Below are 26,560 nucleotides of genomic sequence, written 5' to 3' on the forward strand. Positions count from 1 at the left end.
ATATATATGACTCTAGAGTCGCTACTAAACTTTGTTTCTCTCACATATATATGACTCTAGAGTCGCTACTCGCTGTGGAGATAATCGCCGTCACTCTCTCACTTCTCCCTCGCTCACTAGCTCCCCACACACACACACAGACATCACACATGCACACACCAGCGCACCAGTATAACCATCAGGCCACTTGTATGCTACGGAGAAAGCTCTGCGTGGAGACTGCGGCAGCAAAAAAACACCGCTGGCTAAACTATTTAAAAATGCCGTCTCTCGCTAGCAATGCAGTGATCAGTGACGCTTCTTTCCGACCAATCAGCAGCCTGCAGGGTTTCACGTCACCTTCTCGGGCTCACCTCAGCTCGCTTGGAACCTCGACTGAGCAGGTACTAAAAAAAGTACCTGTTAGCAGGTACCAGGTACTTTTTTTCGTAATGGAAAACCAAAAAAGGAGAGTAGAGTCGAGGCGAGTAGGTACCATGTAATGGAAAAGCGCCATATGAGAAAGTGACCCACTTCTTACTTGATTTATTACCTCAGTAAACATTTTAATAATGAGTTAATTTTTTGAATTATGGTCTCGTTGATTTTAAAAATCGGCGATAAAGCAGGGGGTGTTTTAGGGTGTGGCTATGATGCGATTGCCAGTGAAAGTGTGTAACGTAGAGTGTAAGCAGCTCCTCCCGCTCGTCTAAAATCGTCACATCAGCAACCAGGATGGCTGCACCCGTAACAGCAAACTCAACGACTCATAGCAGATCTCCACAGAGAAAACAGTCTATGCTCTATACACACTAAGTGTTTTATTTTAGTTTTTTTTTTTTTTTTTTAAATAGAGTCTGGTGGGTTTAGCGCCAGCGACCTTAGAGCTGTTTCTGGTTAAACAGAAAGGTCTCAAAGAGGTTTTAAAGGTCTATCTCTGTAGGGATCCTTCCTATAATGTTGTCAGACACTTAGAATAACAATCTGAGTCTGTCAGTGGGGAAAAAAGCACTTTTAGTGGACCAATTTGACGATCCACATTTGCCCCGTAGGGTTACATTATGGCTGCCGGTTACAGCGTTCACATTTAACACTGGACCAATTTAAAGAAGATTGTTGTCCCCATCAGTCACTTACACACAAAAACATAGGATATTAGGGTCCAGGTTGAAAAAAAAAACCCCACCGAAATTACCCTTTAATAAGCATCTTTGCAGCTTCATTTATTTCTGCTGCTCTCACAAACACACTTGCGTTTTTGTTGACCTAGCACATGATGAGTGAATCCTTTATCTTAACTTAATCAAAATGGTTTCGCCCCTTTGTGAACTTTCACGTAATTAACCTAATTGCCAATGTTACTGAAGACTATTTTACAAACTGAGCAGGTGAGGCGTTTTCTGAATGAAGTCTCATGTGAGTCGTTAAAGTCTCATTCATAGAGAATCCTTTACCACAAACTGAACAACTAAATGGTTTGTGTGTGTGGGCGATCAAGTGTTGTCTTAGATTTCCCTTTTGTGCATATCTTTTACCACAAACTGAACAGCTAAATGGTTTCTCCCCTGTGTGGATTCTCATGTGTATGGTCAAACTGCTAGGCTTCTTGAAAATTGCTTTACAAACTGAGCAGGGGAAACCATTTCCTTCTGAGTGAAATCTCAAGTGAATCCGTAAGGACTTAATCCGAGTGTATCCTTTACCACAAACAGAGCAACAATATGTTTTCCTTTTTTTTTGGACTCCAGTGGGTTTCTGCAGATGTTCCTCATGGCCAAAGCGTCCAGCACATCCAGAGGAGCTAACTGATGTGTTTCCAGTATTGCATTCAACATCACTTCCAGGTTCTTCATTGTTTTGCAGAGAGTTTAAACCTGACTGAGGTTCCCTAGTCTCCTCCCAGTCACCACTGTCATCAGTCTCAGGTTCAGAGGAGTCTGAAGTCTTGTCATGAGTAGCTGGTTGTAAAGGACTATCTGGATCTGAGTTCCTGGCTGGTTCTGGTCCTCCCCAGTCCTCTCCATCAGCTTCTGTTCTCTCTGACTCTCTGTTCTCCTCAGTTTGGCTTTCATGAAGCTGTGAGGACTGAGCTTTCCCTTCATCATCTTCTTCGCTCTTCACAGGGACAGAAGTGAACATGAACAGGATATCAGGCTCCTCCAGCCCTTGAAGCTGCTCTCCCTCCTGACTGGTCCAGAGTTCCTCTTTAATGTGTGGGGGGGGGTCTGGGTCCTCCTGGTCCAGACTGGAGCTCCACTCCTGCTGCTCAAGGGGAACATCTTCTTCAACCATCGACAGCTGCTGGATGTCTGAGGAGAATAATCGAATACATGCACAGGTCTTAGAAAACTGTTATTTCATGTAGAGATGGCCCGATAACACTTTTTTGCTTCCCGATACCGATTCCGATACCTGAACTTGCGTATCGGCCGATACCGAGTACCGATCTGATACCAGTGTGCCATATATTTTATTATGTTTTAACAGCTGTATACTACTATCTCTGTATGGATGTGATATGATTTCTATCTCTGTTGTCGGTCTGGCTCAGGTTAAACTCTTTGTGAAACATGAACAAACACAAACAATGAATGCCGTAGAACTAGAGTCAGTTATAACGGAAAAAGAACATAAACTACTTTAATGTAGATTTTCTTTAGGGCTTTATTACGTGGTATCGGATCGGTGCATAAACTCCAGTACTTCCCGATACCGATACCAGCGTTTTAGGCAGTATCGGAGCCGATACCAATACTGGTATCGGTATCGGAACATCTCTAATTTCATGTTAACACTTGTAAAACATGGACGTAAAATGAAAATACTCAAGAACAAATTTGCAATTCAAAACGTGCAGTAAGAGATGCTGTGAAAAGATTGTTGATATTTGAGCTCAACTGCCAAACAAATACAACTCCCCCCTTTCAGAATCTAATCTCCATCCCCCCAGATTCATGGACGCATGAATCTGGGGTCGCAACAGCGACCACTAGGGTTGTGCCAATGGACAATATCATCGTCTAAACTTGGATTAAACTAGCAACTAGCTACATGCAACCTATTTGTAGTGATACAGTCTCTCTCTCTCTCTCCCTGTCAGTATAGTAGCTCGCTCTACCTAGACTAGTAACGTATCAGCATGCGGGAACTATGATTTGCGCCTCGGCTTGGACACAGCGGTGTTGAGCGAGAGAGAAAAGGCGTTAACGCGGAAAGGCTTTCACACTTTATCCACTCATTGGACTAACTTTGTGGATACTACTGTGTGCGTGCATCAATAAGTAAGTCTGATGAACGGTAGGAAGACAAAATGAAGACTGAAAAACAGAACTATTTTGGTACAAATATTTACTCGCATACACCTACATGTGGCAGATAGCCACACAGAAATAGATAGATATAATTTATGAATTATATATTATTTAAATTTAATATTTAGTGTTTCATAAATAATTGTTAAATGTAGTACAGAGTCTGTAGTTTATCGCACAAACACTCGAGCAATGCTGCAGACATTGACAGCCAGTACGAATTGCCTGGGAGAACATATGTGTCACAAACAGCAATTCCACAACTGTACAACAGGATATTTTAAATGTCTTCCAGTTCCAGTGTTAAATATTCTTTAGAAATAAAAGTGCATTGATCTTTGAAAAGGTGTACCTGCATTATTATGCCATTATCATTATATTAAGATGTAAATGGTCTCGGAACAATATTAAAATCGTTTATCGCAATAATTTCTGGGACAATTTATCTTCCAGCAAAAATTTGTCATTGTGACAGGCCTTAAACAGCTTACTCGGAATACTGTATTTTTTTTGGAATAAGGGCAAAAACCAGAATATTATGTGCATGTAAACATAGTCAATGATCTCTCGATAACCCCTACCCCCATCACTCCCTTGCAAGGCGCTGGCTGTTGCTGATTGGCTGAAATAGTGTTGTTTGGCTCACCTTTCTGTAACTTGTTTATCATTTACACAGCCAGGGGTGTGTAGGAACACAAAATGGAGAGCTAGGTCACCGTAAGGAGATATTTGCTGTATTTGACAAAAAGTGTATTGGATTAACATCACTTACTGCACCTTTAAGTACAGTCCTTGAGTAAATGTACTCAGTTACATTCCACGAGTCTTAACAGTACTTTTACTTCAGTAAAGATTGTGAATACTTCCTCCTCCACTGTTTCCCCTGCAGTTTTAAGTGATAACAAAAAGAAAGCTGTACAAACCTGCTCTGTGTAACCGGACTTTAGGGTTGCAGTCAGCGGCGTCCAGTAGTTTCAGTTGTCGGTGATTTTCTTTTGAACGACAAAGTTCCTCCTCGTACTCTGCTATCGTTCTTACAAACAGCTCACATATCTCTTCAGCAGCCGCAGTTAGTCGCTGGTTGACAAAAGCTCTCAGCATTTGAACTATAGACATTTTTACTAACACACAGAAACTTTTCCTCCAGACACACACCGTTAAAGAAGGTGTACTCAATCTGACACGTGCGGATCCGTCTACATCCAGCAGCTAGCAAGCTAACTTCATCAGTTTCGTGGGACACCAGGAGATAATTCAGACGTTTTCAAATAAAGGGAACAGCAAAGAATCCATTCAGACAGGTTTACAGTACAGTTTGGTCTCTATTCAACAGTCTCTCCTACCAGCGCTGTGTGACCGAGTTCTGTCTCCGTCTATTTCCAGCTAGCAGGCTACACTAACTTCAGTTAGCATTCGTGGCTAAAGGAGATGAGTCTGAGGTGAAACGTCCCAAAAATGTACACAAAGTCCACTTAAACAAGTTTATCAATACATACAGGCTCTGGTGGTTCACTCCGGTTGTAACTGATGAACTACGTAACGAAAAGAGCAGAACTGACGTGAAAAAAACAATACATGAGTCGTGGGACAACCCTATTTAACCAGACTCCTTATTGCTCAAGTTAGCCACGGTAAATACAACTGCTTCCGGTACCTCTTCTTCAAAATAAAAGTGAGAAGACTTTTATTTACATGCACATGTTGTTCAGCAGAATGACCCCTGCATGCAAATGTTATTTTCATACTGTTTAGTCTATTATTGGATCATTATTACTGATACCTTAAAATGTAAGCAGAAATGTAATGTTAGTTAGTTTTACATTTAGTTTAATATGTTACAATGTAATATTTTAAGCTATAGTGCGTAGTTTCTGTCTGCCCCATGAGGAATTCAAAGTAATGACAACAAAATTGTCTGCGTCCACATAATACAAGTTTTCCGTGATAGTGCACCACCCCCAACCCCTCCTCCACGCAGTTGCTTGTAGCCAAGGATGACACGGAGGATTTAAAAAAAAAAAAACATCTTCAGAAGAGGTAATTATCCTCACTTGATTTTCTGTTTGCGAAGTCACCGGACGACACAATTTTTTAAACATAGCCATAATGAGAAAGAGTTGTGTGGAGCTGATAATCTAAATTAGTTTTGTATTTCATTAACATAAAAACGTTACGCACTAAAGCTTTGATATGTAACATATGTAAAAACAATTGTGGTGTAGTACATTTGAATGCAGGATTTTTACTTGTAGTGTGAACATTTTAACAGTGTGGGATGAATACTTCTTCCTGCATTTATAGATATACTGATTATAAACGATTATGGAGGGTTTGGTTTTTTTGTTTTCCATTACAATTGTTTCATTTCAGTAAAATAGGAAAGCTAGAGTATGTACTTTGCTACATTATTAATGAACTCTGTTCCATCCTCTTCTATGGTATTTATAACTCTGGGGGAACCCTGTAGTGAGTTCTCTGGTGTTTTTAAGGGTTAGGACCTAACAGAACTACTTGATGGAGGCAGCGGTACAGCAGAGACTCCCAATCACTCCTGAAATATCGTTGTTTTTTTTATCAAAAGGAGTCTGGTGGAAGAGAGCATAGATAACGGCTTCAGTTCCCTGTCGTAAAGGGCTGTCTAACAGCAAGGTCTGGCTGTCTGTCTGTCTGTCTGTTTATTCACAATAACATGACAATCAAAATGAGTAGAACATAACAAAACTAGGCCTAACTCTAGCTATTTAAACAAAATGCAAACCTAAAGACCTAGCCTGCTCCTCTAACAAAAGTGCTTCACAAAAAATACAGGGGGCCACTGACCACTAAACCTGGTGTATCTAGAAAAAGTTTACCTTATAGTGGAAAATTTACAGCGTACCCCCAAATGACCTACAGTCCTCAACCTCCAATCACATACTTCTTTTTGTTAACAAGTTTCAAAACACAAAGCAACCACAAACTCCTCAGGTGGTTTCTCTCCAGTATGAATGCGCTGATGGTGTTTTAAAGGTCCCATGAGATGGTGCTCTTTGGATGCTATTATATAGACCTTAGTGGTACCCTAATACTGTATATGAAGTCTCTTTTATATAGACCTTAGTGGTCCCCTAATACTGTATCTGAAGTCTCTTTTATATAGACCTTAGTGGTCCCCTAATACTGTATCTGAAGTCTCTTTTATATAGACCTTAGTGGTCCCCGAATACTGTATCTGAAGTCTCTTTTATATAGACCTTAGTGGTCCCCTAATACTGTATCTGAAGTCTCTTTTATATAGGCCTTAGTGGTCCCCTAATACTGTATCTGAAGTCTCTTTCCCGAAATTCAGCCTTGGTGCAGAATTACAGCCACTAGAGCCAGTCCCACAATGAGCTTTCCTTAGGATGTACAATTTCTGTGTCTGTAGCTATTGAGGAGGAGAGAGGGGGGGGCAAGGTGGAGGGTGGGGGTGTGGCCTTGACCAACTGTCAATTTGCTTGTTTGAAAGCCATGATGTCTCTCTCTCTCTCATGGGGGGCCAAATTCTCTGGGCGGGCAAAGCAGAGAAAGGGGAGGTAACCTTACTCCTTATGACCTCATAAGGAGAAGATTCCAGATTGGCCCATCTGAGCTTTCATTTTCTCAAAAGGCAGAGCAGGATACCCAGGGCTCGGTTTACACATATCACCATTTCTAGCCACTGGGGGACCATAGGCAGGCTGGGGGAACTCATATTAATGTTAAAAAACCTCATAAAGTGAAATGTTCATGCCATGGGACCTTTAAGCGAAATAACCGTGTGAATGCTGCCCCACATTGGTCAAAGTTGTATCGTTTCTCACCGGTGTGAACTCTCTGATGAATCTTTAAATCTCTATCTCCATTCCTAAAGAACCAGACCGAGAGAGTTAGTGAGATGCCAAGGTGGAGCAAGCTATGTAAAACCATAAATAACGTTTAGAGCATGTCTTTGGACACAGTACTTTGGATACAGTAGGAACATCATTAGGTATCCCCATATGACGAGATTTTAAAATCATTGTCAAGAAGCAGCCGTCCCCCAAGCTGATTATGGCTCATTCACCTCATCTGTCCAGTCTAGTGCCAGCGCAATGCCAGAGGAGAGCGCACACCAGGTGCTGCCTACTGTAAGAAAACAAAGGTTTTTCCTGCAAAGCGTCTTGATGTTATCGTCCCATTACCATAGACTGCTCATAAGTCCTCATAGTTGTGTTTTGGTACGGCCACTAAATACAGTTTGAACAGTTCATGAACCAACATGATGAGATCAATTCAAGACCAGCAGAGTTCAATCATTTAGAAATTAATTTGGAGCAAAGTCAAGTCATTTTAATTATAAATCACAAATGTTGACCATAGTGCTGTATAGGGAACATCAAATACTTTTAGACCGTTAAAAACAAGTCTAATCAATGAATACATGTCATAACAAAAAGTACAGCATTTGGACTTTAGACATTTTTCACACAATGACAGACACTTTTTCTCCAAACAAACTGCATCTGCATTGCAACAGGCCCTTTTCAAAGCAGCAATGTTGACATATCATTGCTGGGTAAACACAGGTCAAACTCATCAAATTAGTGATCCGGCTCTATTAAGTGTGTCACAGCCATTCCAGTGAGCTAGCGCCTGCATGCTAACTCATACCAGGGCCATGGCCAGGCCATAATTAGTTATTAATGACACCTGTGTTTGGCCTGCAATTATGTCAAAATGACTGCTCTGAAAAGGGTCACAAACAGCTATGGTTAGCAACGTGTTAACCAGCTTTAATGCCAAGTTACTTCAATAGCTTTGTTGGGTTAGCAGCAAAAAGTCCATTCAGACAGGTTCATCCGGACATACTGAGGCTCTGATGGATAAGTACAGTTGGAGCACTTTCAGCACATCAAAGTGACTCCGCGGTTTCTACTCACGTTAGGTTCCATCAAGAGTAACATCTGGTTTCGGCTGCAACTTCATGGGTTGCCTCCTATAATTACTGTCCATTTTTTCCATGCAAGAAGTGGCTATTTACTTTTTTTTTTGCTTTCTAAGACTTTTGATTTATCAAAAAACGTCTTCAACTCTGACAAATTCTTCGAGTTTTTGAATAATCATATTTAATCCAGTTCATGTCAAATTAGCAGTTTTCGTCATCAAGACTCAAAGTCAAATTAAATGTTTTTTATTTTAATGGTCTAGATGTAGGTCATTACTAGCCACCACTTTTTATGAGGAAACAGATTTAAAAAAAAATATTTTTATTAAGTAAATAATAAAAAACCCAACATACATAACATGTGTCCTGTTTCCTAAGCAATACACTACTAAGTAACTTGTGGCAAATCTTGAAGAACAACTTTGAATTGCCGTTATTGTGGTTTCCTTAAACAGAGAGAGAGAATCTGTAAACAAAAATCCACTTCTTAATAAAGGTTCCTGTACATCAGAACAAAGAAATGGAACTGAAATCGGTCCTTCATTGGCTGAAGATTCTCCTTTCATGGAGCACATAGAAACAGAATCACTCCAATATATCAAAGATGATGAAATCAGTTGTCAGCCATGTTAAAGAAGAAACAAGGATGAACACCACACTTCTTTTCCATTTATAGTCACACTTCAGTTATGGCACAAAACAGTTTCTACAGTGAAGCAAAAACAAAAAAAGTAAAGGCTTTAAACTGGAGAGAAAATGTTGCTTGTAGCTTGATTTAGCTTATTTTGCAGTCTGTATCAACCTTAAAGTGATGATTCGGAGTAATTTCCCCCTAGGGTCCTTTGCACCATGACCTCGAGCCAAACAACCCCCCAAAAGCTTTTTTCACCTCGGTCGAACATTGGGAGAGTTAGCGTAGAGTAGCGTTATCAGCTGAATAGCTTAGCGCAGGGGCTAATGGACCCACGTTTGTATCTCGTAAGTTACCCCACTAATAATGCCCGAAATGATACCAAACTTCTACACTAGTATAAATAGGTTATGTACTCATAAAATGATGGATTGGAAAGTTTGTAAGTACACCAGAAGTTTATGTAAATAACACTTGCCTGTTGGCTTCTGCTCTCTGCTGCTGCTACCGCAGTAAGACGATTGCTTAGGGACATCTACAAATTACAACATCGAAAAGAGACACAACAAAATATTTATTAATTTAATGATGAAATAAGGTAATGTCTCCAAACTTACAATTATAACTTGTCTCCTGATAGTTATACTACAGCACTTACTTAAAAAAAAAAAAAAAAAAAAAAAATTAATAAATATTTTTGTTGTATCTCTTTTCGGTGTTGTAATTTGTAGACGTCCCTAAGCACTCTTACTGCCCAGTAAAGTAAACTGAATTTGAAAACTAAAAACTACTGAAAAATGCAAAACTATAATAACCTTGCATGGGACCTTTAAAATCACATCTGTTAAGGACCTTAATGATTTATTTGTACTTTAAGTTTATTAATATTTTACACAAAATTGTGTAGGCCTACTCTGTGTACAGTTCCAAATTTACAGAAGTGTACTACTCAAATCTTCACTGAGGTACAGGTAATGGAAACAAATATTCAAACAGAACAACCAGAACAGAAAACATAAGTCAAAAGAAAGAAAAGGGGAAACATTTTGCATGTCTACTACAGAGTCATGTCCTTCTGCCCCACAAATGTGTATTCATAATTTTTTATGATTAAATTCTGCATAATTGTATCTCTTTGGGCCTCAATAGTGAAACAGCTAACAAGTCATAGATACCTGAACCATGATTGCTTACTTGTATGTCGTCACAAAAAAACTTGGAGCCACTGGTTCAATCGTTAAAAATGTTTCACGATTAAATCTATTAAACTGCATGTCTTTAATGTACAATATTAACTGTTTCCTTGCTGAGCCGGGCAAAAGGTATGGGTCTTTGTAGTCACTTGGAAATGGAGATTTCTTGTATGAAGACAGGCTTGACATATCTGAACCTATCCTTTTCAAAAGGCAACTGGGTAAGTCCAACAGATCAGATGTTGAATTGTGTCCAACAAAAGTTTGTGTAAAGACTTGTGACTCGACTGAAATAACACCAAAAGCAGTTTGAGGAGTTCAAGAATCAACGGTTGAGGTTTTACACACAATGGGAGATCAATTCAAAAGCAGCAGAGTTCATTAACTGGAAATCATTTCCCGGGATGGGAGGAAAACATGCTCTGGTTTATTGCAGTTTCTTTAAACCAATCACAATTGCCTTGGGCGGGGCTAAGCACCGGACGGAGCCCCGGTGCTGCTGCAAAATAGTCTCAGGAAGGAACTTGTTTTAGTGGAACATGTGTACGTTCAAAAGTGCAACAGAAAACTCAGATTGGACAGTCTAGCTAGCTGTCTGGATTTACCCTGCAGAGATCTGATAGTCCTCACAAATCCATCAGAGGTTAGAACGCCAACACAAAGAAAGCGGAAAGGGACGGACATCCGGTCATAAAGAGTGACATCTGGCAGAATTTTCGGCGGAAACGGAGCAGTCCTGGAAGTGGAACGTTGTGGGTTTAGACTACTGAAAAAGCTAATTAAGCCTTTCAGCTCCACAAAACTTTCTCAGTATGGCTAGGTTTACAAAATGGTATTGTCCAGAGACTTTCGAGTGCCAAAGCTCGAGTGACGCGTTTTACGTCACAGCTGAGAAAGGAAACCGCAGCGTTCAGCTTTGGAGACAGAGAGGACTGCTGAAACAGGTAAAGGAGTGGCTGAAAACCTGAAGAAGCGCTCACGAAATGTTTCAGTCAGCAATTGTACTGAGAGAAGAAGAAAAAAACCTACCAGTTCAGCAGAAGGACTAAAATCCAAAAAAGAAAGTGACTGACGCCAAAGAGGATGCGCCAACAGTGTTGTTGTCATTACTTAGACTTCCTCATGGGGGCGACAGAAACTACGCACTATATCTTTAAATCACAAATGTTGCCCATAGTGCTGTTTGGGGAACAAAAAATACTTTTAGACAATTAAAAAGTCTAATCATTGAATACATGTAATAACAAAAAAGTACAGCAGTTAGAAAAAGTAAAATAAAAACAGAATTAAAATTTGTGTAGCTTCATCTTTGCTGTACAGGATAATTTTAAAGTCTGACAGTTTTTAGCTGATCAGTCATGCCCTCCTAAACGATCATTTTTTTGGACACTACGTTTTGCATCTAAACTCTTATTTTGGGTTGTTCTGATTGACAAAAAAGTTCAAACGGGGAAGCATTTTTTACAGGAAACTTCACAGTTCAAGGTGTTTTCACTGTTGTTTTCAACTGTTTCACGGTTTTGTAACTTCAATAATTGCAACATCTTGCCAAAAGACAATAAGGAATTGTGTTAAATAATCATGGTTAGGATTTTTTTGTGTGAACTTTCATGCGATTAACCAAATGCTGTTGCTACTGAAGACTATTTTACAAACTGAGCAGGTGAGACATTTTCTTAATGAAGTCTCATGTGGGTCGTTAAAGTCTTATTCAGAGAGAATCCTTTACCACAAACTGAACAACTAAATGGTTTGTCCCGTGTGTGGACATTCATGTGTGGTTTAAGACATCCCTTTTGTGCAAATCTTTTACCACAAACTGAACAGCTAAATGGTTTCTCCCCTGTGTGGATTCTCATGTGTATGGTCAAATTGCTAGGCGTCTTGAAAATTGCTTTACAAACTGAGCAGGGGAAACCTTTCCCTTCTGAATGAAGTCTCATGTGACTACATAAGGCCTTCTTCCGAGTGTATCCTTTACCACAAACAGAGCAACAATATGGTTTCCTCTTTTTTTGGACTCCAGTGGGTTTCTGCAGATGTTCCTCGTGGTCAAAGCTTCCAGCACATCCAGAGGAGCTAACTGATGTTTTTCCAGTATTGCATTCAACATCACTTCCAGGTTCTTCATTGTTTTGCAGAGAGTTTAAACCTGACTGAGGTTCCCTAGTCTCCTCCCAGTCACCACTGTCATCAGTCTCAGGTTCAGAGGAGTCTGAAGTCTTGTCATGAGTAGCTGGTTGTAAAGGACTATCTGGATCCGAGTACCTGGCTGGTTCTAGTCCTCGCCATTCGTCTCCATCAGCTTCTGTTCTCTCTGCCTCTCTGTTCTCCTCAGTTTGGCTTTCGTAAAGCTGTGAGGACTGAGTTTTCTCTCCATCATCTTCTTCACTCTTCAGAGGGAACAGGATCTTGTTATCAGCCTCCTCCAGCCCTTGAAGCTCATCTCTCTCCTGACTGGTCCAGAGTTCCTCTTTAATGTTTGGGGGCTCTGGGTCCTCCTGGTCCAGACTGGAGCTCCACTCTTGCTGCTCAGAGGGAACCTCTTTCTTAACCACCAACAGCTGCTGGATGTCTGAAGAGGATAATGAAATATATGCACACTTCTTAGATAACTGCAATTTAATTTTCACACTGAAACCACTACTAAAGTTGAAGTAACAAAAGGTTAATTATATGAAATGTGCATTCACAAACTGATCCTCTATGCAAAGAAGACCATTTCTTGAAATACTATCATTATCATCGATTAATGTTTTTTTTAAGTGTCCAAAAACAGTGATACATTCTGAACACATCTCCCATAGCTCGGGGTGTCTTCTTTAAATTGCTTAGCTATCCAAAACCCAAAGATATTGTTTACAATCGATATACAGAGGAGAGATCTTAGGAGCTGGAACTGGAGAATGTTTGGCATTTTTCCTCATAAAAATCACCTAACCAATGTATTTACAGTATTTTTAAAACTGTTGCAAAGTATGTCAACTAATTAAACGCCAAAGTGCTTAGGTGAGATTAAAGTTACATAATTCAACTCAAAGCTCCATTGTGTAATGTTTTGAGTTGATTCTTTGTTCTTTCAACAATATGTGCTCATTCATGTGTAATTACTTCCAATCTAACTAACTAATCAAAGTATTCTCGTAAGCGTAGCATCTGCCATTCAGAATACATACGAGCGAGTCGTTATGTATTCTGTCATGTTGCACCTCCATCTTTAAAATACATTAGCCAAAGAGGGACATACCTTCGTGCTTTTAAGCTCAGTGGCACTGTGACAAATGCTAGGGGGAGATTACTCTCTCTGCCAGCAGATTTGAAAGCCTGTTAAAGATGGAGGATCACGCTGATACTTTACTAACATTAGCTTGCATTCGTTTAGGAACCTGAGAGCTGATGTTAGCAATGAAATGGTACCAAAATAACAAAAACGTAAAACTATTATTACACTGGAAGGAACACTCATGGACAAAGTTGTACTTCTGAAATAATATGTCCACCGTAGGAGTTAAAATCAAGGGGGTAAGCAAGCATCCACAAACCGTAGCTCTTATGGAGCCATTTTGTTGCCAACAAGCCATTGACTGACCATCATAACATTTAAGACTGTTGGTCTTTCCTACAGAGAAATTGCAAAGAAAGTCAAGGTGTCAGTGAGTACAATATTCTTCACCATCAAAAGGCACTTAGAGACTGGGGGAAACTCTGACAGGAAGACCCAAAGCCACAACAGAATCAGAAGACAAGTTTCTGAGAGTCAACAGCTTGCGTGATAGGCGGCTCACAGGACAACAGCTTCAAGCACAGCTTAAAGGAGAATTCCGGCCAATTTTTACGTTAATCTTGATCGCTATAGCTACGCGAGTACTTTCGATAGAAAAAAACCCCGACCCGAATCAGTGCAGGTAACACGGAGAAGCTGCAGCTACGTACTACAAGCGTCCCCTGAGCTAAAACGGCAGTGCTCGGGGCAAGTTTTAGAGTGCCTTTGTGCCTCTTAACAGACACAAAATGCAATTAATATGTCTGTGCCACAAGAACAGGGCCCTTACGTGTCAACAAGATGCGTTTTCAACTCAGACATTGTTTAAATTCACCTACCCTGGTCCCTGTCTCGATCCTGCCAGTAGCTAGCTTGCCCTGCTAGCTGATAGCCGTTAGCTGCTAGCTGCCGTTTGGTGAGTGTATTCCGACAGGCTTCTGTGATAATCATCCCAAAAACAATCCACGGAGCGGTGGTGGTGTGGCTATGTCCTCCAGAGGACAGGTCATGTCATGTCTTGAAGTGTATTCCCCCCTAAAAAAAAACAATAGTGCGGTAGTAGCTGTTAGCTGCTAGCTGCCCTCCGGTGAGTGTGTCCAGCCAGATAGCTGTTAGCCGTTAGCTGCTAGCTGCCGTCCGGTGAGTGTATTCAGCCAGGCATCTGTGATAATCATCCCAATAAAAATCCACGGAGCACCCGGTGGTGTGGCTATGTCCCCCAGTTACTGAAGGCTACCTTTAGCTTGTGCTTGGAGCAGCAAGTTCATCTGCCTGTTTCCCCTCTGTCTGTCAGTCTCGTTCTTTCCAACTCTTGAGGCTAGTTCTTCGTCTGTATACTCTGGTTCGAATAAATAAGGATGACCATCAAACGCAAAAGGCTCTTCCGTGTGTTGCATATCTGCTATATTCTTCATACTCCAAGCTTCTTCCGTTATAAACAACTCCGCTTTTCACTCTTCACACACACTACGCTCCAATCTGCAAATTACTGTTTACCTTTTTCTGCTACAACTGAATTCCCAGGAGACCGCGCGATGCAACAGCTAGGCTTCAGTAACGCTATTACTGTGCAAGCCACAGACATCGTTTATCCCGTTTCCATGTACATGTAGTTACATAGGATAGTCACTGATATGGTCATAACCACTACAGTGCTCAATTACCTATTTTGAGGGGGAAATAATCTAAACCTTTCGCTGCAAAGGCATGATCTGTCCTATGCAGGATATCCACCAACCCACCGGGCGCTCCGTGGATTTTTATTGGGATGATTAGCACAGATGCCTGGCTGAATACACTCTCCGGACGGCAGCTAGCAGCTAACGGCTAACAGCTATCTGGCTGTACACACTCACCGGAGGGCAGCTAACAGCTACTACCGCACTATTGTTTTTTTTAGGGGGGAATACACTTCAATGCATGACATGACCTGTCCTCTGGAGGACATAGCCACACCACCACCGCTCCGTGGATTGTTTTTGGGATGATTATCACAGAAGCCTGTCGGAATACACTCACCAAACGGCAGCTAGCAGCTAACGGCTATCAGCTAGCAGGGCAAGCTAGCTACTGGCAGGATCGAGACAGGGACCAGGGTAGGTGAATTTAAACAATGTCTGAGTTGAAAACGCATCTTGTTGACACGTAAGGGCCCTGTTCTTGTGGCACAGACATATTAATTGCATTTTGTGTCTGTTAAGAGGCACAAAGGCACTCTAAAACTTGCCCCGAGCACTGCCGTTTTAGCTCAGGGGACGCTTGTAGTACGTAGCTGCAGCTTCTCCGTGTTACCTGCACTGATTCGGGTCGGGGTTTTTTCTATCGAAAGTACTCGCGTAGCTATAGCGATCAAGATTAACGTAAAAATTGGCCGGAATTCTCCTTTAATAGTGGTCGTAATAAGCAAGTCTCAGTTTCAACTGTAAAGAGAAGACTTGGAGCTGCAGCTTTGATAGGTCGAGTTGCAGCAAGAAAGCCATTGCTAAGACGTCAGAATAAGAAAAAAAGGCTTGCCTGGGCCAAGAAACATCGTAAATGGACTACTGAAGACTGGAAGAAGGTGCTATTGTCTGAAGAAATCAAAATTTGAAATCTTCGGTTCATCACGCAGGATTTTTGTACGCCGTCGAGTAGGCAAAAGGATGGTTCCTCTGTGTGTGACATCAACTGTCAAACATGGAGGAGGAAGCGTGATGGTCTGGGGCTGTTTTGCTGGATCCAGGGTCGGTGATATGCACAGAGTGAAAGGCACCCTGAACCAAAACAGCTACCACAGCATTTTGCAGCGCCATGCAGTACCCTCTGGTATGCGCCTAGTTGGTCAGGGGTTCATCCTACAGCAAGATAATGACCCAAAACATAAGTCCAAGCTATGCCAGAACTACCTTAGCAAAAAAGAACAAGATGGTAAGCTTAAAAACATGGAGTGGCCAGCACAGTCACCAGACTTAAACCCTGTTGAGCTGGTTTGGGATGAACTGGACAGAAAGGTGAAAGCAACCTACAAGTGCCACACATTTATGGGAACTTCTGCAACAGAGTTGGGAAGAACTTTCTGAAGAATATTTGATTTCCATTGTAGAAAGAATGCCACGAGTGTGTTCAGCTGTTATATCTGCCAAAGGGGGCTGCTTTGATAAGTCAAAAATTTTGAAATTGATTCCATGATTTCTTTTTTTAACTTAAATTGTTCATTTGTTTTATTCTTTCATTTCAAAGTACAATAAGACACTGAACTGCATGAATTTCAATAAAAACCTGGAAAAATTGGGGTGTTCTAAAACTTTTGACCGGTGTATGTATGTATGTATGTATGTATGTATGTATGTATGTATGTATGTATGTATATATATATATATATATATATATATATATATATATATATATATATATATATACATACATATATATGTATATATATATATAGATAGTACAGTATACCCACTACAATACATTAGACTACACCACTGTTCACAGACAAGACACAACACATGGTTTAATTAACCAGAATGACCAACCATTCAGGAGACAGGGGCCCTCAAAGTTGACCCATATCAGTCTGATGTCAGTATAAACAGTGTGAACGGAGTAGAAATAAAAAAAGGTAACAAACCTGCTCTTTGTAACCGAAGCTGAGGGTTAAAAACAGCGTCCAGTAGTTTCTGTTGTCGCTCGTTCTCCTCTTTTGAACGACCAAGTTCCTCCTCGTACTCTGCTATCGTTCTTTCAAACAGCTCAAATATCTCTTCAGCAGCCGCAGTTAGTCGCTGGTTGACAAAAGCTCTCAGCATTTGGACTTTAGACATTTTTCACACAATGACAGACACTTTTTCTCCAAACAAACTGCGTCTGCGTTGCAACAGGCCCTTTTCAAAGCAGCAATGTTGACATATCATTGCTGGGTAAACACAGGTGAAACTCATCAAATTAGTGATCCGGCTCTATTAAGTGTGTCACAGCCATTCCAGTGAGATAGCGCCTGCATGCTAACTCCAGGGCCATGGCCAGGCCATAATTAGTTATTAATGACACCTGTGTTTGGCCTGCAATTACATGTCAAAATAACTCAATTCAATTCAATTAATTTATTGACAGCATTTGTAGTTACAAACAGCTCATAAAAGTACACATACACAAAGCAGCAAAATAATTACATTAACAAATCATATCCCAGGGAGTCTGTAAAGTCCAGCAAGGGTAATCAACAAGAAGTCCAATTCATAGCTATATATATATATATATATATATATATATCATATACTTACAATTCAAATATCATTTCAGTCACGTGATGTCACAAGTGTTTAATATATCTGCACAGTCTTCAGAGCTTTACAGTTCTTTGAATATCTTATTGAGTTCACATATTCATTGACTTCACTCTCAAACACAGGAAAGAAAGGTTTAAAGCCCCTGAACTTGGATGTGATATTTAGCGAGTAGAAATAAAAGATTAATAATGAAATATTTCCCTTCCTTGTCCGTCTTAAGCTCGACCACACTGAAGAAAACATCAAATGAGAAATCCGAAATGAAATAGGTTTGGATAAATTCATGGACATCTGAACAGAATTTTTCTGTGTAGGAACATTTCCGAAATAAATGGGAAATATCTTCATCTGACCTTTACATAAAGAGCATTAAGATTCCATATCTGGTTTATACCGCTTAAGCACACACTTTGCTGAGTAGAATCTGTGAATTAATGTAAATGTAACTTCTCTCACTTTATTAGTAAGCATATATTTGAAAGGCAGAGACCAAACATTTTTCCAAGGGACATTCTCTATTAAACTGTTCCAATATGGGATTATATAAGGAATGGTAACAATATCTTTTCGGTATAAAGTCCTAATTGTTTTATTTTTAGTCTGGCACACCGCAGAAAAGCATAAACTCCCCACAGCGGTATCAGATAAATCCATATTGTGAGTCAGTGGCCATGAAAAAAAATGACAGAAAAAGTGACACAAAGGTCGAGAAAAAAAAGAAAATCAGAAAAATGCACAAAAAGTGACAAAAACGTTGGGAATAGAGTGACAAAAACATTGTAGTGAATTCTATGTAGAAGTTTACATTGACATCAGCCCATGTCGGCCCCTCTGTTCATCAGTAATGCTCTGATGTTTGTCCTTTTACGTGAAACCTTTTGTGCGGCTGTCTCGGCCAGTACTCCCTTTAAAAGAGATTCTGAATCTCAACGGAAAGGTTCCTGGTAAAAGGGCCTTGACCAACTGCCACTTTCAAGCCATGATGTCTCTCTCTCTCTCTCATGGGTGGGCCAAATTCTCTGGGCGGGCAAAGCAGAGAAAGGGGAGGTAACCTTGCTCCTTATGACCTCATAAGGAGAAGATTCCAGATCGGCCCATCTGAGCTTTCATTTTCCCGGTTTACACCTATCTCCATTTCTAGCCACTGGGGGACCATAGGCAGGCTGGGGGAATGCATATTAATGTTAAAAAACCTCATAAAGTGAAATTGTCATGTCATGGGACCTTTAAACATCTGGAAACTAGATGCTACTGGAATTAGTCAATTCTGGATTGTCTTGTGCAGTCCTTATTCGACCAGGTATATTGTCTGTCATTTGGAAACTGTTCCCTCCAAACATCAACCAAGTCAAATGTATCTATGAGACAATTTAACACAGAGTTAGGAGACCCTGACCTCCTTGGTGGCCATCTCTCTAACATATTATTCATCGCTATATTAAAATCTCCTCCCACAATTAAAGAGGTGTAAGGGTATTTGTTCAACCAGTGTGATATTTTGTCCTCTATGGTATCAAGAAGCATGTTATTCTCCACAGAGGAGTTATATCCATATATGTTTATAATGACTATTGTATGATTATTTTTGGTAATCACCATTATGAGCAAATGCCCTAAAGAATCTAAGTCGGTATTTTGATTATTCCCATTAAAACTGTACCTAAAGATTCCTACACCAGCTGAGTCTTCCGATCTATGTGCTAACCAGATGTTGTCTCCCCACTGTCACCTCCAAAAATTATTTTTCTTTGCAAACAAAAACAGAGCCTTGCGTTTCACACTATTTTTAAGACCCCTGGCATTAATAAACATTAAAGACAAAGACATAGAACAATATCAGGTATAACCTGAAAACTGGAAAAATACACAAGATTCTCTCTAAACACCTAGTTTGAAAGTTGTTATAAACTCTGCAATAGAAAAAACAAACCCCTAGAAAAAGACCACGGGCATGTAAGTAAATTCTGTATAAATATTTTGAGAAATCTACTCCAAAAATAAAGCTATGTCCTTGGAGGAAAACATTTAAGACATTTTTTTCTCCAAGTCTCCAAGGCTATAAAAGAGCCATTGACCTTACAATGAACTGATTTTTGTTTTTTATGATCAGTATTTATTTTATATTTTTGTTCACAACATAAAAAACAAATACAATCGAACAGGAACCAAAAACCCCACACACCCCCCACCCTCTGCGGTCTCGAGGAAAACAAAACCAACCAAGAAAACAAAATAGAGATCCCACCTTGCCTAGTCCCTCTCCCCTACTTCTTGTGATGCTGAGGTCATTAGGACTGATACCTGTGCTGCTGTGTTTCTCCATAGGTCTATAGTAGATGACTTGGCTTTGTTAATCCTTGCTGTAGAGAGCTCAAGCATAACTATGTCTGGAAAATATGCCAACCACTTTTTTATACAAAGCGAGTTGATGGGGAGCCAGCGCTGAGCTATCATTTATTTGGTTGCGGTTGAGCCGGCTAGTCAAATCTTTCTCTGTCTCCTAAACAGGTGTAATTTAGAGTCGTCATTAAGTAACAAAACAATCGGGTCAGTAGGAATTCGACATCCCATCATATCAGATATTATTGATGTTGTTTTATTCCAAAACTCATGCACCTGTTCACACTCCCAGACCATGTGCAAGAAAGTTCCAGTTTGTTCAGGTTGGCAGAATGTGCAATAGGGATTAGAAATGACTTTAGAGATTAATCTCTTCTGAGGCGTCAAATATGTCCTATGACATTTGTTGAAGTGGATCTGCTGGTGATTTGGATTCTTGGAACAGTGGGAAATGTCCCAAACTGTCTCCCAATTAATTATGTTCCCCTCCAGGCTCAGCTCTCGCTCCCATTTCTTTACTATTGGGAGTTCTCCTACAGATACTTGCATCAGTTAAGCATAAATCTCGGACACTAATCCTCTCACCGGAGAATCAACAAGCCATTCAGTGATTCAACGAACTGATTTTTAAAGTATAGCTACAAGAGCCACACGTAACTTTAATTAGTTACCTAGTATACATTTTTTTTAAATTATATTTAGCATTGAGAGCATTACATCTAAATTTGAAAACAAAAAGGCCTATATATCCATCTACAGATGACCTATATTCATGTCATCCAATCAGTGGAGAGTTGCTACCACTCATACAACTCATAGTAGGTTCTAGCAACCTCACAACAGAGGTATTGTGTGAATTATTATTAACACTAGCAAAAGTAGAAAATAAATACGTAGATAACCTTGGGTGAGTTTGTAAATACAGTAGGTAAATCCTTTGAAAATTTTTTTTTTTTTTTTTTTTGAATTAGACCCTTTTATTTTATAGATTATTATTTTAATCAATTTAATTGTCAATTGATCAAGTTAATGTTTACAGTAGAACTTGGCTGGTGTTTTTTTTTTTTGTTATTCCTGAGATGAATAATCCACCCAGAGGTAGAGCAGATAACATTAAAAGTCATGACCACAGTAAATCTGTTATCCAAGCCTGCTCTTACTTTAGTTAAGACTCATATGTGCAAGCCTAAGCAGCTCAGAGGCCTTGCTTATATGTCATTCCATGTGACCCTTTTACCATCAATATGTGCGAAACGTCCTCTGAAGCTCGTTTTCTTCCCCTCCTTCCTCACCTGTTCGACCAGCAGCAACAATTTGCTCGTGGCATCCTTGGCATCTTGAGTCAGGTCTTCAAAGATTTTGATTTTCCTTTCCTTGAGTACAGTCAATGGTCTGGCATCACACACGCACGCACGCATGCACGGATGCACGCACTCAAGATCTTATTATTCCCATCTTTAATTACTGTCCATGCAAGAAGTGGGCTATTTAAAAAATTTTTTTTGCTTTCTAAGACCTTTGATTTATCAAAAAACGTCTTTAACTCTGACAAATTCTTCTTTGAGTTTTTGAATAATCATTTTTAATCCAGTTTATGTCAAATTTGCAGTTTTCGTCATCAAGACTCAAAGTAAAATTAAACAGTTTTTATATAAATGGTCTAGATGTAGATTACTAGCCATCACTTTTTATGATAAACCGATTTAAAAATCTTCAAGTTTTATTTTTATTAGGTAAATAATAAAAAACCCAACATACATGTGTCCTGTTTCTAAGCAATACACTACTAAGTAGCTTGTAATCTTGAAGTACAACTTTGAATTAAAGTTATTATGGTGAAAACAATGGCTGCAGTTTCAACTGTTTGTGTCCTTAAACAGAGAATCTGTAAACAAATATCCACTTCCTAAAAAAAGGTTCCTGTACATCAGAACAAAGAAATGGTACTGAAATCTGTCCTGCATTGGCTTAAGATTCTCCTTTCATGGAGTACATAGAAACAAAAATCACTCCAATACATCAAAGATGATGAAATCAGTTGTTGGCCATGTTAAAGAAGAAACAAGGATGAACACCACACTTCTTTTCCATTTATAGTCACACTTCAGTTATGGCACAAAACAGTTTCTACAGTGAAGCAAAAACAAAAAAAGTAATGGCTTTAAACTGGAGAAAAAATGTTGCTTGTAGCTTGATTTAGCTGCAGCTTATTTTGGAGTCTATATCAGCCTTAAATCTCAAAGTTTGTAACTTATCTATGTTGAGCCAATTCTTACCCTACATATAATGCTGGAAAATAAATGGTTTTAAAGGGGTGATAGAATGCAAAATCGATTTTACATTGTCGTAGTTGAATAACGACAGTTTTGGTGGGTAAATAGGGCATACATAGAACCTCAAAATCCCATTGACACCTCTTTCCTCTGCAAATCCCACAATTTGAAACTGCTGCTGAAAACAGGCGAATCTCAACGAAGCTCTACCTTTGTCACGCCCCAACATGACACCACTGATCTGAGATCAGGTAGTCTTCTGAATAGGTCGCGCAGATCTCAGAAATTGTATACATTGTTCATCTGCTATTTCGTCACTAAATTCACTTCTGAGACTTTCTTATGCAAGAAATCAAATATGTAGAGGTCAAATATGGGCCGTTTTACAAAAATTGATGGCTAACTATTTTCAGACACGTCTTACCAAATTTGCAATTAGCCATACATTTTCGTAAAACAGACCATATTTGAGCTTTATATAGTTGATTTCTCGCATAAAAAAAGTCTCAGAAGTGAAGAAATTTAATAAAGTAGCAGACAAATAATTTATAACGTTGCAGTGCCTGAAATATGAGACCTGCTGTCTCGTCTCCAATGTATGTGTATGTGGTTCGCTCAACCAGTCAGCACGCAGCCCATCTAAATATTCATGAGCATACCATATTTGGAAGAAAAGCTCATAGAAGAGCACTCTGGCCATTTTCAGCCCAACCAATATTACATACCCTATTAGGAGACCTTACGGAACAGTGTGAAATACCCTATATAATCATTTGATCACCCCTTTAATAATTACGCACTATAGCTTTAAATCACAAATGTTGCCCATAGTGCTGTTTGGGAAACAAAAATACTTTTAGAACATTTAAAAGTCTAATCAGTGAATAAATGTAATAAGAAAAAAGTAAAGCAGCTAGAAAAAGTAAAATAAAGACAAATAAAAACAGAATTTAAATTGTTGTGTAGCTTCATCTTTGCTGTACAGGATCATTTTAAAGTCTGACAGTTTTTAGCTGATTAGTCTTAAACCAAGTCTTGCTCTCTTAGGTAGGGTTTTGCAGTTAAACTTTTAATTTTGGCTCCTAACGATCACAAATACATAGTTATTGAGGAAAAACATTATTTGCACATTACTTTTTGCATATAAGCTCTTATTTTGTCTTGTTCTGATTGGGAAAAACGGGGGATAAAAATGTAAGGGAAATTTCACAGTTCAAGGTGTTTTCACTGTTGTTTTCAACTGTTTTGTAACTTCAATAATAATCCCTACAGTCAGTACTTCCTGCTTGAAGACAATTGGCTCAGCAAGCATCTGTGCAGCTTTGTGCATTTCCGCCGCTCTCACCAACACACTTGTGACTTTTGATGCTATCCTGTCGATTTAATCTTTTATCGCAAACACTGCAACTAAATGGTTTCTCCCCGGAGTGGACGGTCAAGTGTCGTGTCAGATTGCTATGGCGTGAAAATCTTTGTCTACAAACTGAACAACTAAATGATTTTTCCCCAGTGTGGACAGTCAAGTGTTGCCTCATATTACTGTGGTGTGCAAATACTTTGGCACAAAATGAACAACTAAATGGTTTCTCCCCGGTGTGGACGGTCAAGTGTTGTTTCAGATTACTATAGTCCGTAAATCTTTTATCACAAACAGAACAACTAAATTGTTTCTCCCCAGTGTGGACAGTCAAGTGCCGTGTCAGATTGCTATTGCGTGAAAATGTTTTCCTACAAACTGAACAACTAAATGGTTTCTCCCCGGTGTGTTTAGTCAAGTGTCGTTTCAGATTACTATAGTCCGTAAATCTTTTATCACAAACAGAACAACTAAATTGTTTCTCTCCGGAGTGGACAGTCAAGTGCCGTGTCAGATTGCTATGGCGTGAAAATGTTTTTCTACAAAATGAACAACTAAATGGTTTCTCCCCAGTGTGGACAGTCAAGTGGTGTTTCAGAGTTGGCAACTGTGCAAATCTTTTACTACATACTGAACAGCTAAATGGTTTCTCTCCTGTGTGAGTTCTCATGTGCACAGCCAAATTGCTGCGGAGAGAGAAAATTGCTTTACAAACTGAGCAGGTCAAATGTTTTCCTTCTGAATGAAGTCTCATGTGAGTGGTTAAGGAGTACTTCCGAGAGAATCTTTTACCACAAAGTGAGCAACAAAATTGTTTCACTTCTTTTGGGACTCCAGTGTGTTTCTGCAGAGGTTCTACATCACTTCCAGGTTCTTCATTGTTTTGCAGAGAGTTTAAACCTGACTGAGGTTCCCTAGTATCCTCCCAGTCACCACTGTCATCAGTCTCAGGTTCAGAGGAGTCTGAAGTCTTGTCATGAGTAGCTGGTTGTAAAGGACTATCTGGATCCAAGTACCTGGCTGGTTCTAGTCCTCGCCATTTGTCTCCATCAGCTCCTGTTCTCTCTGCCTCTCTGTTCTCCTCAGTTTTGCTTTCATGAAGCTGTGAGGACTGAGCTTTCTCTTCATCATCTTCTTCACTCTTCACAGGGACAGAAGTGAACGGGAACTTGATATCAGCCTCCTCCAGCCCTTGAAGCTGCTCTCCCTCCTGACTGATCCAGAGTTCCTCCTGTTCCTCTTTAATGCGTGGGCGCTTTGTGTCCTCCTGCTTAACCTCTTTTTTAACCACCAACAGTTGCTGGGCGTCTGAGGAGGATAAGGAAGTACATGTATTAGTAGGGCTAGATATCTATTCATAAAATCCAGGTATCAATCTTTTAAGGAGGCTCCATTTAAAAGCTAGAGTGAAGATACTTTATTTGTATCGGTTAGTATAATTTATCAAAATGACAGAGTCACTGGAATCTTCTTTAAGCTAGTCTCCAGTCTTGCACTTCTTCCCACGACCTCCCAGACGTCATGCGCTTTGCCCATAGGCGCTTTCTGTTCTTTGTAAGGTCACTCAGTCCAGAGCCCATATGGAGAGCCTGTTCACTCCCTATCACTCCCCATTATACCAAATTTGGTTTCAGTTCCACCGGTGGTGATTGTGGGCAAGTGCAAAATGAATGGGACTCTATGGAGCTAGGCGGCAAAATTTGTCTCTTTCGCCTGTTTATTATTGAGAAATCTCAGATTTGATTGTAGTTTTTGCAAGTTCAACATGGATTATAGGTCGAAAGTTGAATGAAGGAGTACTTATGTCCTTTTGATTTCTTACAGGTTGAGTCGTTGCTCATAACACGCTAGCATTCTGCAAATAAATGCTGATTGGTCAGTGAACCGCAAACAGTACAGAAGCCAGAAGTTTCCCCGAGAGTGGAAGTTCTCCCCTTACTAGAAATTCTCTGCTCAGTCCTTTTGGTTTCAGTCATGCACAGACATAATTGTTCTAACAGTTTTCATGCAACAGTATAACACACAAGTAGAATTTTCCGAGTATCCGATGAAAATAGACAATCTAAGGCAGGGATCTTCAACAGGGGGTCCTCAGAGTCAAGGCAGGGGGGCCTCCAAATTATTGTTCATTTTTGAAAGTTTTTTTCCAAAATTAAAAAAATCTTAGCATGAATCCAACATATTAGCAAAAATAAATCCCCCACTGCTTACTGGCCCATAGGTAAGGTAGTCATTAAGGCCATCCCCAGATCCCGTTCATCCTAAGGATTCACTCTGCTACATGTATGTTTAACATTAAACCTGATTTATTAAACCATGGCAACAATTATTAGGCTATTTTAATACCTTAGCATTTTACGCAAAAAAAAAAAAAAAAAAAAAAAAAAAAAAAAGGTATAAAGGCTTTAGGCCACCCTACACATTGTATATGCAACTTAATTTTATACAATATATGTAGTAGGGGGTCCCTGTTCTTGAATCCACGTAATGTTAATAACACTCTTGATTTTTGATTTTGGCGAGGGAAAAACTGGCCTGGCCATTTACACAGATCAATGGCTTTAGGTATACCTAACTGCTTTGGGGTCATTGAATAACATCAACATTAATATTTTAAATAATGCAGCAGGTTAGAGGGTTCCTCGTAACAGCATTAGTTCTCTGATAATCTCTTTTATATCAAGACAAATTGGTATTGTAACCGATCAGGATTCACCCATCTTAATTTAATAAAGGAACTGTTGGGGATTTCCTACTCGGTGTCCCCCCTTTTGGGACAATGTGTCTGACTCCAAATAATAGACCTATATATCCCTGTGCGTTCATTAAATTGGAATTACATTGATCCTAAGCAAGAGCCAAATAAGACGATAAGATAAAGTCAAAAACATTTGTTTATTCAGTCAAGAATCAGAGTTTCAATACACAGATCTGTGGGATCACTAAGCACGCAGAGACTAAGTTTCCCTAGCAACAGACAAAAAGCCAGAGCTGGTCCACATATCTCTAGACTGTCAGA

General features: G+C 39.7%; 3 protein-coding genes across 3 annotated transcripts; all 3 read right to left on the reverse strand.

Annotated features, from left to right (window-relative positions):
- Positions 1-944: 944 nt before the first annotated feature.
- Positions 945-4,917, reverse strand: LOC114559662 (zinc finger protein 260-like). Its single transcript, XM_028584451.1, has 2 exons — positions 4,214-4,917; positions 945-2,288 (listed from the first exon to the last, which is right to left on the reverse strand). Exons 1-2 carry the CDS (start codon positions 4,404-4,406, stop codon positions 1,348-1,350), a joined length of 1,134 nt encoding a protein of 377 aa, XP_028440252.1. The 5' UTR covers positions 4,407-4,917; the 3' UTR covers positions 945-1,347.
- Positions 4,918-11,604: 6,687 nt separating this feature from the next.
- LOC114559664 (zinc finger and SCAN domain-containing protein 2-like) lies at positions 11,605-17,196 on the reverse strand. The gene is made up of 2 exons (XM_028584452.1): positions 16,914-17,196; positions 11,605-12,613 (listed from the first exon to the last, which is right to left on the reverse strand). The coding sequence occupies exons 1-2, from the start codon at positions 17,104-17,106 to the stop codon at positions 11,715-11,717; spliced, it is 1,092 nt and encodes a 363-aa protein (XP_028440253.1). The 5' UTR covers positions 17,107-17,196; the 3' UTR covers positions 11,605-11,714.
- Positions 17,197-22,926: 5,730 nt separating this feature from the next.
- On the reverse strand, positions 22,927-24,663 carry LOC114559665 (gastrula zinc finger protein XlCGF71.1-like). Its single transcript, XM_028584453.1, has one exon. It carries the CDS (start codon positions 24,293-24,295, stop codon positions 23,486-23,488), a length of 810 nt encoding a protein of 269 aa, XP_028440254.1. The 5' UTR covers positions 24,296-24,663; the 3' UTR covers positions 22,927-23,485.
- Between the last annotated feature and the right edge of the window lie 1,897 nt (positions 24,664-26,560).

This window comes from Perca flavescens, chromosome 8 (assembly GCF_004354835.1).
Source record: "Perca flavescens isolate YP-PL-M2 chromosome 8, PFLA_1.0, whole genome shotgun sequence".
Classification (NCBI taxonomy): domain Eukaryota; kingdom Metazoa; phylum Chordata; class Actinopteri; order Perciformes; family Percidae; genus Perca; species Perca flavescens.